General features: G+C 47.0%; 1 protein-coding gene across 2 annotated transcripts in view; it reads right to left on the reverse strand.

Annotated features, from left to right (window-relative positions):
- Positions 1-14,968, reverse strand: part of PHC2 (polyhomeotic homolog 2) — a 120,827-nt gene that overhangs the window by 71,002 nt on the left and 34,857 nt on the right. For both annotated transcript variants that reach the window (XM_061600561.1, XM_061600559.1), the window contains exon 2: positions 12,454-12,678. In XM_061600561.1, the coding sequence (XP_061456545.1) occupies positions 12,454-12,597 (144 nt within the window). In that variant the 5' untranslated portion in view covers positions 12,598-12,678. The remainder of the gene's footprint in view (positions 1-12,453; positions 12,679-14,968) is intronic.

Consider the following 14,968-nt stretch of genomic DNA (forward strand, 5'->3'; position numbering starts at 1 on the left):
CCGCGAGGGTGGGGGGGTTCCAATCCAAAATATCTGGAGCACCCCAGGTTGGCAAACACTGTCATAGTCAGCAAACACCACGGACATATAAATTAGAGGCTGTTCTTCAGAATCTGCATGACTGAGGTGATGTGGGTGGCCACTAAAGAGAGTCTCTCCGGAGAGGCTCTCCTGGCATCATCTTTGTGGTCTCTTCAGGGTCACGCAAAGACCTTTTCATTTTCCCAAGCCTTTCAGATGAATGTTTTTAGTGCATTTTAGTGCATAATAACTAAGCATTCCTCACCACTTCCACCACCACCACCCCACTTGCTGGCTTTTGATGATGGTCTTGGGCTGACTTTGTTGGTTTTGTATTGCTCTGAAATCTCTCACTTGCCAGTTCTTGTCCCTGGCTTCTCCTCACCCATCACTGGTTTTCTGCTTCTCTGTCTATTTACAGAGGCTGTCTGAAGTAGTCAATTTTGGGCACCATTATGGAACTGGGGCGGTGGAGGGGGACAGAAACAGTTTGGTAAGAGTTTTGCAAAGAAACTACACTGGCTACTTTATCACCATGCAAAACAGAAGCCCCTCTCTGGCTTTTAGCAATTTTGCTTCCATCTACGTCCGCTGCTTACGCACCAGCCTTCATAGACATAAAAAGGGACTAGAAACTTGCTTTAAAAAGAAAACAGAAAAAAAGGCAAGATCCTGAATTCTGAGCCAAGCAGCCAATTCCATGCTTTTCCAATGCAAAACATTGGCACCAAGTAGCAATTTAACTAGAGCAGCAAGCACACAAATGGGACGTCGCACTTCAACCAAAAACCACACACACCATGGCTGCAGACAGACTTTCCAGCCTCTCTCCCCCTGCGGGAATGATACATTTCACAAGTGGCATATACCAGCAGCCAAGGAAGCGGTAGGCATAGCTATTCAAACAGCCTGGATTGTCGCCTCTACAACACAAACAGTAATAAACCCCACTCCCCGCCCCACCCCAAACACAGATTCCTCCACTGGAATTACATTCCTACCATCACCACCAATGTGGGGTCAAAGGCCCTTTGAGACCCTATCCTTCCCCCACCCCCATAACACTCATCAAGCGTAATATGCTGGGATTCACACAGTCTCCTGTATTCATGCATGTGCACCCACACACCCTCTCCTGGCAAGATGCAACCATGATTTAGCGGGCAGAGCAGGGGGTGCAAGCAGCTGCATGCATACTCCAAATGGCGCCCACCCCAAACCAGGACACGCAGGATTCTGGCAACTCTGCCCCCGATTCCAGCTTCCCCACCCCAAGCACACAGCTCTTTGATCACAGGCTGTCAAAAGCTCAGAAACAGGATGGCCAAGCCTTTCTAAAAGCTCTGGGCTGGGTCCCCAGGACAGCTAGATACCTTGGACAATAAGGATGGAAGGCAGGGCGGGCAAGGAGGAAGGGAGGCGGGCCGGCAGGCAGCTCCAGTAGCAAGAGCGAAGAGCCTCTCTGGACCAGGAGATGCTAAAATGCAGCTTCCAAATCGCTGAAATGCATGATGTTCCAAGGAAAAGGGAATTTTCTCGTCCAACCCCTTGCTATCCAAGTCTCCAATCCTTCGGGTCCCGGATTTTTCCCCTTTCCAGAGGCTGCCTCAGGACAATCTCCGCCTCTCCCACAGCCAGCACAGCGAAGCAGGACAAAGATGACCTCTAGCCTTTGGTCTCTGACACCCAAAAGGGAGGGGGAGGGGTGTAGAAAGAAGCTGGCCAGGGCTAAAGTTTCCATTCAGCATCTCCAGGAGAACCTCCCCCAGCTGCAGCTCCTCCCCAACTCCAACCTAAAAAATCCAGGTTTTCAATTAAAACCAAACCAAACAAAATCAAGTAGCACCATTTCGAGAAAGAGCAAGGAGGCATCTGCTTCTCGGGTTACGGCTACTGGTGCAAAACTCTGGGACATTTTACATGCAGACAAACTGCAACTGCTGATCACTTCCTTTGAAAATGGGGGTCTTCAATGTTTCTTTAAAAGGACACACAATTCTTATTGACTATGAACCAAGTGTTTGATTCAGAACAGGAGTTGCTAACGCCCAGTTTGGGGGCTTCATCCACACCCCCAGGCAATTTTTTTCTGATTCCTTAAGACCCCATGGAATTTGGTGGCAGCCACAGCAAAATAAAATAAAATTAAATATGTCGACATACCACTGGAGTAGGTGGCGCCCAGCACCCTGATGCGGATGGACATCACCCCCTGCCCAGTCATCAGCTGAGCAGCAAGGGGGCGACTCGCCCACTTCTCTGCATGATCAACTGAGGGGGGAGGCTACGCACCATGTGTGCGCCATGTGTGTGCTTGAGAGGGTGTGTGGTGGACCCCTACACAGGGTTGGTCAAAGGTGAATCCCTCCCTTAGGCCGAACACTGTTAGCCACCACTGATTTTGAGACTGCTATGACAGAAGTAGAGAAATGATTTGATATGTTCAGTTTTGTTCATTTTGCCTTTTTTGCCATTTAAAAACACTAATTAAAAATCTGGGTCAGATTTTGGAGATGCTCCCGCTGTAGGTTTCTTGCATCAAGCAGAGTTGGACTAGATGATCTCATCAACTAAGTCCTACTCAGAGTAGACCCAATGAAATTAATGGACCTGAGTTAACCATGCTGATTAATTTAAATGGGTCTCCTCTGCATAGGACTAACAGTGGATACATCTCTCTATTTCTATTGGAGAAGCTAGCAGGAGACGGCAGTTCAGAACAGGGAATGCCAAGGGGATTGGCCCAGACCTGCAAGTATTTTATTTTCCTCTCAAAATAACGGCACAAAATTTATATTTGCGCCTCCACTCCATCCATCAGCTACAGAAAGCCATTTGAATCAAAACACTCCCAGATCTAAAATAATACCTGAGAGGTTGCCACTGATCATTTCTGTCCCTTCATAAGTACAAGAAAGAGATGGAAACCTAGCAGGCTCACCCGTTTTCCCCCATCCCTCCCAATGCCACAAATTTCTCCTCACTGCTTTTTGAGCCAGCTGAAAATGAACCATCTCCCTTCTTTTATTTAAGAGCTTGGATAAGAGAACATCATTTGATCCCAGAGAAGCTACCTGAAGGCACTCTTCAGACCACCTGGCCCCATATATCCTTCCTGCCTGCAGTAGTGTAGAGGCAAATTCAGAAGTGCAAGGTCCCTTCTCAAAATTATATTCACTAACAGGAAAAACCCCTTGCAGTTTAAGAACATACCTGTAGTGAACAGGTATTTCTATCAAAATTTAAAAAGCGGGGAAATCTGGCATCTATAGTGAATGCACCAGGGGAGCAGAAGACCTGACCTTCTCTCTGAGATATTGGACTGCCCTACGGATTTGTAAAAATGCAAACACAATTTGGGTGGTCTTTCACAGTCAATCCACTTCCTGTGTAGCTTGGAAGAATTTGGTAACATGTGCCTCTGAGCATATGGTGAGTGGTGGCAACACTCAAATAACCCAAGTAACAGAAACAAGACAGGTGCTGTGCTTATCTTGTTTGACCAGGGAGGAAGCAACAATAAGAAGACAGTTGATATCGTTCAGATTCACTTTAAACATGTTTGATTTACTTTGCAATTTTAGTGAAGTTTCCTACAGTAAATTTTCTTTTGCTTTTGTTTCTGTGGATGTGTGAGAACAGCAACACTTTGCGTAATTTACACTAAAGAAACTCCAAAAACAATTGTGGAACAATGGCACTGACTATTCTGCAGAATAGCCTCCAGTGGACATGAGAAGTCTCTCAGTTTGCACAAGATAAAACAGTGGGAGGGGAATATATATTCTAGCAAATTTCTAGGTGTGCTCTGTGTTTTTAATTGACCATGCATACCCTTCCTTGTGGAGTGATTTGAGCATAGCAGGCTGAATACATGCATCTTGGGCAAGCCAAGTTTGTTCAGTGTTTAAGGTCAAGCAACATTCTATGCTTAAGTAGCAACATATTGTAATCAGTCTAACGTTACATGAAAGTTGCTGTTTCAGATTCAACTGCTAATGCACCCAAAATAGAAATAGAGTGTAATCGCCAGTTTGAAACGCAAAAGGCTGTTTTCACCATCATGACACTGACCAATAAAAAGGCTTTGAAATTAATAAAAATAAATTTGACACAGATTTCTAGGATGAATAATGAGATAAATATAATTTTCTAGGTCAGATTCTCTGTAGAAACATTAGTATCACAGGAAAGAAACAAAGTAAGAACAACAAACACATCTTTAGAGATGCAGTCCTAATTGCAGGTGTTGCCACCACTCACAATATGCTCAGAGGCATTATTCTAAGCTACGCAGGAAGTGGATTGGACTGTGAAAGACCAACCCAAATTGTGTTTGTATTTTGACAAATTTTTAGGGCAGCCCAATATCTCAGAGAGGAGGTCAGGTCTCCTGCTCCCCTGGTGTATTCACTATAGATGCCAGATTTCCCCGCTTTTTAAAGTTTGATAGAAATACCTGTTCAGTACAGGTATGTTCTTAAACCTCAAGGGGGTTTTTGCCTGTTAGCGTTCCCTGCTTTTTAATCCAGAAGGTAAGAAATGAGATCCTGTGCAAGTTTACTGAGAATGGATTGATCATTTACATGCTTATTGAGTTCAATGGGATTCACTCTTGTGCAATCATGCTTAGGATAGGTGAAACTGAGCACAGGGGGAGAAGGGGGAGGAAGGGCTGGAGTGGGGAGGGGAAGGGGAAGGAAGAGGGGAGATGAGAGGGGGTGGAGGAAGGGAGAGCGGGAAGGAAGGGTGAGGGGAGGGGCAAGAGGGGAGAGGAGGAGAGGGCAGGTTTGATCATTTGCATGCTTATTGAGTTCAGTGGGATTTACTGCTGTGCAATCATGCTTAGGATGGGTGAAACTGACCACAGGAGAGGGGCAGGGAGGGGGAGGAGAAGATTGGGTGGGCAGGCACTGGGCAGAGAGAAAGCCCCTTTCCTTTCCAAAAGGAAAACATTGTTAATGGTTTCGGGGGAGGGTTCAGGGTTACCCCCACCTTTTTATTCTACAGCAGACACATGTAGTCTCCCACTCAAATTTAAACCAAAACTGTCCCTGGCCACATCCACATCAGATATTTATTCCACCGGAAACAGTCATGGCTTCCCCCGAAGAATCCTGGGAAGTGTAGTTTGTGAAGGGGGCTGAGAGTTATTAGGAGAGGCCCTATTCCCCTCACAGAGCTACAATCCCCAGAAGTGGGGCTGACTGTTAAACCACTCTGGCCATTGGAGCTCTGTCAGGAAAATAGGAATCTCCTAACAACTCTCAGCACTCTTTACAAGCTACGCTTCCCAGGATTCTTTGGGAAAACCATGACTGTTCAAAGTGGAATAAATGTCTGGCATGGGTGCAGCTCCCTGATCAGCCATACTAAGTGGCTGTGAGTCTGGCTTTTAGAACACTGACAGTTGGTTCTTACTGAGCATGCTTGCACCATCATAGACTCCAATGTTAAATTTCTTTAATTAAAATCAGTCAGGCATTTTTCTTACTTTTTAAACTGCAAAAGATGAAGGTCAGAGTACGGGGCAAGGTCAGTAATAGGATTACAGGTACTATGTGAACATGGCTGATTTTTAATTAATTTGAACATATTATGAGAACTCTGACAGAAAAAAGTTCAACAGGGGTCAGGATTATTTTACTCTTGTTTTAGACTTTGAACTCTGTATTTTCTCTGATTGTTTTGAGTATTGCCACGAAAACTCAGAGGGCTGTTAAGCAAGCGTTTCTGAGCTCAGGACTATAACTTTTGTAAGATTTTGTTTTGAAATAAGCTTATGGGAAGCAGCAGAACATCAATTTTATTTTCAATTTAACATGGCGGAATGCAAAAAATCCAGGCTGGCTATAGTATGGGCTATATAACAATCTTCTAACATTATAGAACAATCCAGCCAGACCTGAAAACTGCTTTCTGTTTCTCTATCACTGTCCTTTCTCACTGTCAGAGATACTGCTTGAATGACCAAATTCAGTGTCTACATGCTTATCTCCCGCTGCTAGCAAAGTGCTTGATGATGTAGATGGGAAGCTATCACCAGGATTCACTGTCTCTGCTGCTGCTGCAGTTGCAGAATTTTCACGCTCCACAACTTGTCTTGGCTTTTTGAAATAGGAATTAATAAAGGCTTGCTTTCAATGGCACTCTTGTCAGTGGCTAACACACTCCCCTTTCATGCTGGCCATCTGGACAGTACCACACCACCTTCCTGTAGACCAAGGATAGAGAACTTCTAGACAACGAACTCCCGCCCACACCAGTCACATGACCAGGGACAAGATTTCTTATATATATATACATACACACACACACACACACACATTTTTAATTCTATTTTTACAAATATAATAGAGAGAAAAAGGTAGAAACCTAATGAACCCTGACTTAAATGTATAAATTAATACAGGCAGTCCATATGTCCAAACAGGCATCCAAATGAGACGGATGGTTAAATGTTTAAACATATTTTATCTTATTGGACACCACTTCAGTAGCTTTTGGCTGTGAAGAGGTTTGTAAATCTGCAAGTAAAAATAAAAGCTCGGCTGCCACCAGCCTTTGCTCTACAAACATTTCTGAGAGTCGTGACACCCAAATTAAAACTGGACGCGCACCTAAGGGCAATGGCACACAAAGAAACATGGGAAGCAATGCTCCTGCAAGGGAAGATTATTTTGGAACATCGACTTTCTGCTAGATGTCAGTGCAGACAAATGGCAGAATTACTTGTCCTCAGAGGAGGCTACTCATTATGTCTCTGAATGAGTTCCTGCTCCAAGGTAGACTCCTTCCAACCTGGAGGCACACTAAGATCAATAACTCCCAGAGTTCCCGTTGGTTAGTTAATTTAACATAACATACTAGCTAGTCTCTCTCTCACTCACTCACAGAGTCGCCTGACACACAGCTTACATATAACTGCTCTCCAAGACCCACTAGGGGGCGATGGTTCCTTACAGATTCCAGATAAAATTAACATTTTAAGAGGGAGACTGTTGTATAGCATTTTATAACGCAGCCAATTCTGCAATTCTTGTCCGTTAATTCCTGGAAAGGCTCTAGGAGCTCAAACTTTCCATTTTTTTAACATTGTGTTTTAAATTGTTTTTTGTGTTTTAAAATTTGTATATTTGTTTTAAATGTTTTTAATTGCTGTAAACCGCCCAGAGAGCTTCGGCTATGGGGCGGTATATAAATGTAATAAATAAATAAATAAATAAATAAATAGGAGCCCAAACCCTGAAGTTACTATACTGTAGCTAACTATACTGAAGTTGCTGGCTCAGCCATATTGCACTGAAAATGCAAGAGAATCTTATGTCATCTCTCTCTCTAATTCTGTGTAACAAATCCTGTCAGTATCCACACCGTGTATAATTAAAAGTGAAATTAAAAAGAAAAAGAAAATACAAGAGAATCCTGGGGTCCCCAATGTGGTGCCTGTGGGCACTGTGGCACTCCCAGATATACTCTTGGTACCCCACAAAAGTCCACTGCTCTTCATTAAAATGAGTGTTTTAGTTGCTTGGTAGGGGGTGGCCTCTTTGTGGGGGGGAGGTACAGCCTGCTTTTTCTGCCTGTTTGTGGGGGGGGGGGTTGAGGTCCAAAAAGGATGGGGACCTTTGCTTTAGTTAGTTTGCTTCCTTTGTGCAAACAAGAGGACAGCCAGCCAAAAGACCTTCGGAACCTGAATAACGCTTGCAGTTCAGAGATGGAGAATCCATGGTCCTTCCAGGTGATGTTGGACTCTCATCAGCCCCAGCCAGCATGGCCAATGATCAGGGATGATGGAAGTCAAAGTCCAGCAATATCTGAAGTGTGCCACATTGGCTACCTCCGATTTAGGGTTTATGACTGAGAAGCATCCAATGCACACTGCACCAGGCAGTAGATTGTGGTGGCCAACCTATGGCCCTCCAGATGATGCTGGACTCTTAACTCCCATCATCCATCAGCAGCAGCCATACTGGCTGCAGAGGCTGATGGGACTTGGAGTCCAACGTCTGGAGAGCACCATGCTGGCTTCCTGTAGGGCAAGGGTGGTGGACAAGAAACTCCCATCTGCCTCAGCCACATGACCAAGCTCGACGGACAGACACACACACATTTTGTTTTATTTTGGCAAATATCATAGAGAGAAAAAAAGACAGAAACATCACCAGCTCACATTACTAAAAATAATCAATCAATCTAATTCCCATCATCCATGACCATTGGTCATGCTGGCTTGGAATGACAGCAGCTGAAGTCCAACAGGTATAGCCACGGGGCCCCGATCTACAGCTTTTATTCAGGTCCTTGAACTCTAGATTAATGCAGCAGGTGGGATGGGATAAGTCACAGACACACAAATGAAACCCTCCTTTCAGCCATCCCCAACTCATTGCCCAAAGCCTCAGAAGCAGGTAAAGGGGTTAAGAAACAGTCACACACCTTTCCCTCCCAAGCACTGCATTCCAGCGTACTCAAGAGGGCAGTTTGGGAAAGTCAGCCTCTTTCCCAAGTTTTCCGTGTGGGAAATTAAGCCTCTCCTTCTGCCTTACAGGAACTTTTGAACCTGCACTTGTTTCCTCTTCCACTCCTCAGGAACAGGCACTCGTGCCCAGACAGAATATCATTATTATTTATTCAATTTATATCCCTCCCTTCCTCCTAAAGGAGGCCAGGGTAGCAAGCTCACCAACCCTAAAACAACTTTTAAAAGCATTCTAAAAAACAGGCTAAAAACCTGTGATCTCAGGGTGTCTAGGCACAGTATCTTTCAGCCATCAAATGCATCAAACAGAAACATTTTTAAATCCCTCCTAACAGTCAATAGTGAGGGAAACTCGCACTCCTCAGCAGGGAGGGCATTCCACAAACAAGGGACAACCACTGAAAAGGCCCTGTCACAGGTCAGTGCCAACCAGGCAGCCCCCAGTGGAAGTACAAGCAAAAGGGTCTCCCCTGCTGATTGTAGGGTCCAAGACAGTTGATACTGGGGAAGGTGCTCCTTTAGGCACTGGGTTCCAAACAAGTAGGACTTTAAATGCCATCATTATCACCTTGAATTCAGCCCAGTAGCTCACTGCAGCACTTTCAGGACGGGTGACGTATGGTCCCACTAGGGTGCACCTGATGAGGAATTGCTAGGCTGGTAAGTGGGGCAGCCCAATGGGACCACGTATCACCAGTCCTGAAAGCACCGCACTGGCTGCCAGTGAGCTACCAGGCCCAATTCAAGGTGTTAATTAATACTAGCAAATCAAACCCTAAATCCATGCTCTTGATGACCTCCTGTCTGGATGGCTGTAATTCACTGTCTTCTGCTCCTCTGATTGGTGGACGAAAGACATGTGCCTCAAACTGGGCTTCTGCTCAGCGTCGCTCTTCCCTCGTGCTCTGTGTTAGGAGGCTCGAGGGAGGAAGTGGCGAGAGAGAAAATTGCTACAAAACTTTACGGTGGAGGGAGAAACCCGAGGGGCAAGGATGAAGGAGGAGAAGGCAGCAGCAGAATGGAGGTGAAGAGCTGTGGAGGTGAGGGAGAGAGAGGGAGAGAGAGAGGGGGGGGAGAGAGACTGACCCTTTCCGGCTTGCAGGGGTGAACTCCGGACTCACTCCAGATGGTGGTTCTCCGCTCGCCCCCCCACTTGCCCTGCCGCCCCTGCCTGCTTGCCCGCCCCCGCTCGCCCTGCCCCCCCCCACTCACCCTGCAGCTGGAGCTGGGAAGTGAAGCAGCTGCAGCCTCTGGGCCATCAGCAAGGGCAGCCCCACATAAGCACATTACAGTAGTTCAGACAGGTCACCAGAGCATGGATGACGGAATGGACCCATGGAACTAAGCAACAATCTCCTAGTTCTACTTTCTGGTAGTGACTCTGCAGGTAGGAGCAGACCTGCTGTAAAACAGTACCTCCACCTCCCACCGCCTTGAATTGCTCCGGAGAACACCAGGGTCAATGGTGTAAAAATTCACTGAGAGGTCAAGGAGAACCAGCAGGGTCACACTCCCCCATCTCTCTCCTAATAAAGGTCATCAATCAGGGCTACCACGGCTATTTTGGAGGCAAAACTGGCCCGGAAACCAGACTGGTGTGGATCTAGATAATCTGCTTCCTCCCAGCATGCCTACTACAGCTGGCTGGCTACCAAGAAGGAAATGTTAGAGCCTGGATGGTAGTTTGCTAAAACCTCTGGGTCCAAGGAGAACCTCTTCAAGAGGGGCCACACCACTGCCTCTTTCAAGGTGGTGGGCTTAACTCTCTCCTGTAGCAAAGCATTAACCGCTCCCTGGACCCATCCAGTCAATCCCCTCCTACGAGACTTCACCAGCCATGATGAGTAGGGATCAAGAGGGTACAGAGTCACCCTCACAGCCACAAGCATCCTGTCGACATCCTCGGGTTGCAGTAACTGAAACCAATCCCACCAGCTATGCTTTGACGGGACTCCAGGAACCTGAGCATGAACCAACTGCAGCACCAAGTTTAGCATGGATCACAGCAATTTTCCACTCAAAGTGGCACACAAATCTCTCACCAAAGTGATTCGCAAATCTCTCAGAGCAGGCTACTGAGTGATCCGTTGGCAATGATTGAAAAACCAAAAGAAATGCCCAAGGAAACAAAGTTGCAGGCCAAAATCAGCACAGCTATGTGTGTGTGTGTGTGTGTGTGTGTGTGTGTATGTGTATATATATATATATATATATATATATATATATTGTGTATATATGTATGGAAATGGACTGCCTTCAAGTCGATCCTGACTTATGGCTACCCTATGAATAGGGTGTTCATGGTAAGAGATATTCAGAGGGGATTTACCATTGCCTCCCTCTGAGGCTAGTCCTCCCCAGCTGGCCAGGGCCTGCTCAGCTTGCCACACCTGCACTAGCCAGCCCATTCCTTGTCCGCAACTGCCAGCTGGGGGGCAACTGGGCTCCTTGGGACTATGCCACTTGCCCACGGCTGCACAGGTGGCAGGGCACGTCACCCCTGAGCCGCTCACTGTGGGGTATGTATAAATATGTATATTATGTACGCAGTATGAACGCAATAAAGTATTGAACCTGCAAACGTTTACAATTATACAATAAGTAATATAAAGCTTATAAATACATAACGTAAATGTATAATTTATATATGGAATAAATAGAACTCATGGATGGTATAAAACCATAACAAAGTCCATTTCTTTGTGGCAGTACAGTAGATAATAGGTTGCAACGTATACCCTGGATTTTATTTACGTTTCTGTTCTGTTCAAGACCATTCTACTGGACTGAACAGCAGCCGGTCTTGCCTTCTCACACTGTAGCCTTCCAATACAAGACGAAAGAAACTTTTTTAAATCAGGGGATAATCATCCCAATCGTACATCTCTACAGAAGTACTGAAAAATGTATTGGGCGATGGTGGGAAGCCGCTGTAAGGATGCCACACTGGTCTGGAGTAGCTGTTACAGTTCCTGCTCCTCATGCTATGGGGGTGCTGTGGGAGACGCTGCGTCTAGTTCCATGGTGTGGGGGGCCACCTCCACAGCTGGGCTACTCTTCCACGCATAGACACTGCGGTTTACCCGACTCAGCCTTCCAGCAATCTGGCCGGCCCCTCTGAAAAGCCAGATGCTGGACTAGATAGATGGACATTTTGGTCCTGTCAAGCGGGATGGAACCTACAGGTTCAGAGGCAGTGTACCTTTTAATACCAGTCACTGGGGCGGAGAGGGCGGGGGCAAGCTGCCACTTAGGAGTAGGCCAGAAACACCTCATTTGCCGGTATGGCAAACAGAATGGTAGAGCCTTTGGACAGATCCAGCAAGGCTCTTAAGTTCTTATAAAGGGTTAGGCAAGTTAATAATGATGGACAGGAGTATCTGCTACAATCAGTCATGACAGCCAAGGTGAAGCCTCCATGTTCAGAAGCAGTACACCTCTGCACACCTGAAAATTCAGCCAAGGTGAAGCCTCCATGTTCAGAAGCGGTACACCTCTGCACGCCTGAACATTCAGCCAAGGTGAAGCCTCCATGTTCAGAAGCAGTACACCTCTGCACACCTGGAAATTCAGCCAAGGTGAAGCCTCCATGTTCAGAAGCAGTACACCTCTGCATGCCTCAAAATTCAGCCAAGGGCCCCCATGCAGAAATTCAGCCAGATGGTCCACCCCTGTTCTAAAGTAGCTGATGGCACAGATTGCCACCACTGGGGGCGCAGAGAGTGTAGGCCTTCCTGAGGCACCTGTCTGCTGGGAGACAGGCTGCCAAGTGGCACTGGCCCAGGCATCGGGCCTAGCAGGGATGCCCTCACATTCACACGGCAACCCCGGACGGCACAGGCGGCCTCAGCCTCTGCTTCTGCACGTGATCTTGCTCACAGCTCATGTCGCATGCAGGGAGTTTGTCAACGTGGGGAATCTTCTCCTCGTCCGACTTGCCATCCACTTACCTGGACAGTCTGGCGATCAGGGATCCCACTGTACACGGAGATCTGTGGCCCCGCCTGGCGGCCGTTGCTGCTGCTGCCGCTGGTGGCCGTGGCGCTGCTGGTAGGAGGAGGGACTTGCAGCTGCTCGTTCTCCATGGTAACCATCCAGGGCACCAAACAGGCCCCAAAAGAAGGACAAAGGCCAAGATGGCGGGATGGGTGATGATCCTGGCAGGCCGGCTACAGCTGTGAGGAGATACAAAGCAGCGACATGGAGGTTCAGGCCTGAGTGCAAATCTCACCTCAGCGACAGGCAATCTGACCAGGACTTTGAGCCCCAAGATAGCAGAAAGCCCAACATCAGAAACTCTCCCCAGGCTACCCCCATCACTGGTCCCGCTTTGAACCCAGAGCGATTCTGCCTGGCTGGAAATGTGTCCTTGAACTCTGATCATGTCTCTTGCTTCCCTGGATAGAGGACAGAGAGAAGGGTGCGAGTGTGGAAACTAGCCTACTATACAAAGGCAAAATTTACATTTGTTCTGTCCATTTTTACCTCTGGCCCCTTCCACCACTAGCAAGTGGCCCCCAGAACGGCTAAATTGGTTCCCCACCCTTGGACTAAACTAGCATGCAAAAAGATGCTTCTGTTCCCAACTACATTTTAAAAAAAGACCTTATGGTATATAGGATGGGAGCTAGCCATAATGGAGAAGGTTACAGCAACGGATGATAAAATTACAAGAGTAAAATAAAGGAAGGCCATTTATTTTGCAAAGAACACGGATGCATTGATGGTTTGGAAAATGGATGAGGTGGACAAATAGTTCGCAATGAGGCTTCGTTTGCTCCAATATCCAGCTACCGTAGGACTGCAAAATGGAAGGCAAGCACACTCTGGTTTCTGTAGCCAGCAAGGTGGCCTATGGCTGCTGGGAGAGGCTACACCTCCTTCCTCCCAGGAAGATTATCATGCCAAGCGGGAGACCAACCTAGTCTCACCCAGCAGCTAATGCTCTAATGCTTGCTTTCCTCTTCCCTCCCCATTCCTTTTTTCTTTTGTAGCATGCATCTTTCCTCCCCTTCGGGATTGTTTGTTTAGTTAGTTAGTTATTACATTTATATCCCACCCTTCCCCCCGGAAGGAGCCCGGGGTAGCAAACAAGCAATAAAACACTACGAACATCTTTAAAAACATCTTAGAAACAAAACTTCTTTAAAAAACATATTTAAAACAATTCTAGCACAGATGCAGACTGGGATACGGCCTCTACTTAAAAGGCTTGTTGAAAGAGGAAGGTCTTCAGTAGGCGCTGAAAAGCCAACAGAGACGGCGCCTGTCTAATTTCAAAGGGTAGGTGCCACAGCACTAAAGGTCCATTTCCAATATAGTGAGGAAAGGACCTCCTGATCTGCAGGTGGTCCTTACATGTAGAGCACGCTGATCGACTGGGTATGCAAGGGGTAAGATGATCTTTTAGGTATCCTGGTCCAAAGCTATACAGTAGGGCCCCGCTTTACATCACTTCGCTTTACAGCGCTTCGCTAATGCAGCGGTCTCAATTAGATGCAATTAGACTAAAGCCCCACTCATACGGCGCTTGTTCCGCTTTTATGGCGGTTTTCAGGCGTTGCGCGCCATTCTGTTCAATGAGTTCCGCTTTACAGTGGTTTTCGCTTTTCAGCGGGGGTCCAGAACGTAACCCGCCGTATGAGTGGGGCCCTACTGTATAGACCAAAACCAGTACCTTAAACGTTGCCCGGTAACTAATGGGCAGCCAGTACAATTCTTGCAGCAGCAGGGTTAACATCTTGCCAATATCCTGCCCTACCTAGTGAGCAGTCACGTTGCTGCATTTTGCACCAGCTGCAGCTTCCGGACGAACTTCAAGGGCAGCCCCACGGAGAGCACATTACAGTTATCCAGCCTAGAGTACCCCCAGACTACAAACCTGCTCTTTCAGAGGGAGTACAGTCCCATGCAAAGCAGGAAACTTACCAATTCTATGAACTTGGGAACCAACAGCCCATAGCACCTCCGTCTTGCTAGGATTCAGACTCAGTTAGTTTACTGCCCCTCATCCAGCCCACCACCAAGTCCAGACAGCGGTCCAGGGCTTGCACAGCCTCTCCCAATTCAGATGTTACAAAGAAAGAGCTGGATATCATCAGTGTACTGCTGACACCTCACCCCAAATCTCCCGATGACTGCTTCCAATATATACATGTTAAACACATGGGGGACAAGATAGTACCCTGCAGCACCCCACAGCACAACTGCCAGGGGGCCAAAAGACAGTCACTCAATGCTATTCTCTGAAGACAACCCTGGAGACAGGATCAGAACCACTGTAAAGCAGTGCCTCCGATACCCATCTCACCAAGTCGGCCCAGAAGGATACCATGGTCAGTGGTATCAAAAGCCGCCGAGAGATCAAGTAAGAATAACAGGGTCACACTCCCCCTGTCCTTCTCCCGATAAAGGTCATCCATCAGGGCGACCAAGGCTGATTCAGTCCCATAACCAAGCCTGGAC

The sequence above is a fragment of the Rhineura floridana genome, chromosome 18 (genome assembly GCF_030035675.1).
Source record: "Rhineura floridana isolate rRhiFlo1 chromosome 18, rRhiFlo1.hap2, whole genome shotgun sequence".
Lineage (NCBI taxonomy): Eukaryota > Metazoa > Chordata > Lepidosauria > Squamata > Rhineuridae > Rhineura > Rhineura floridana.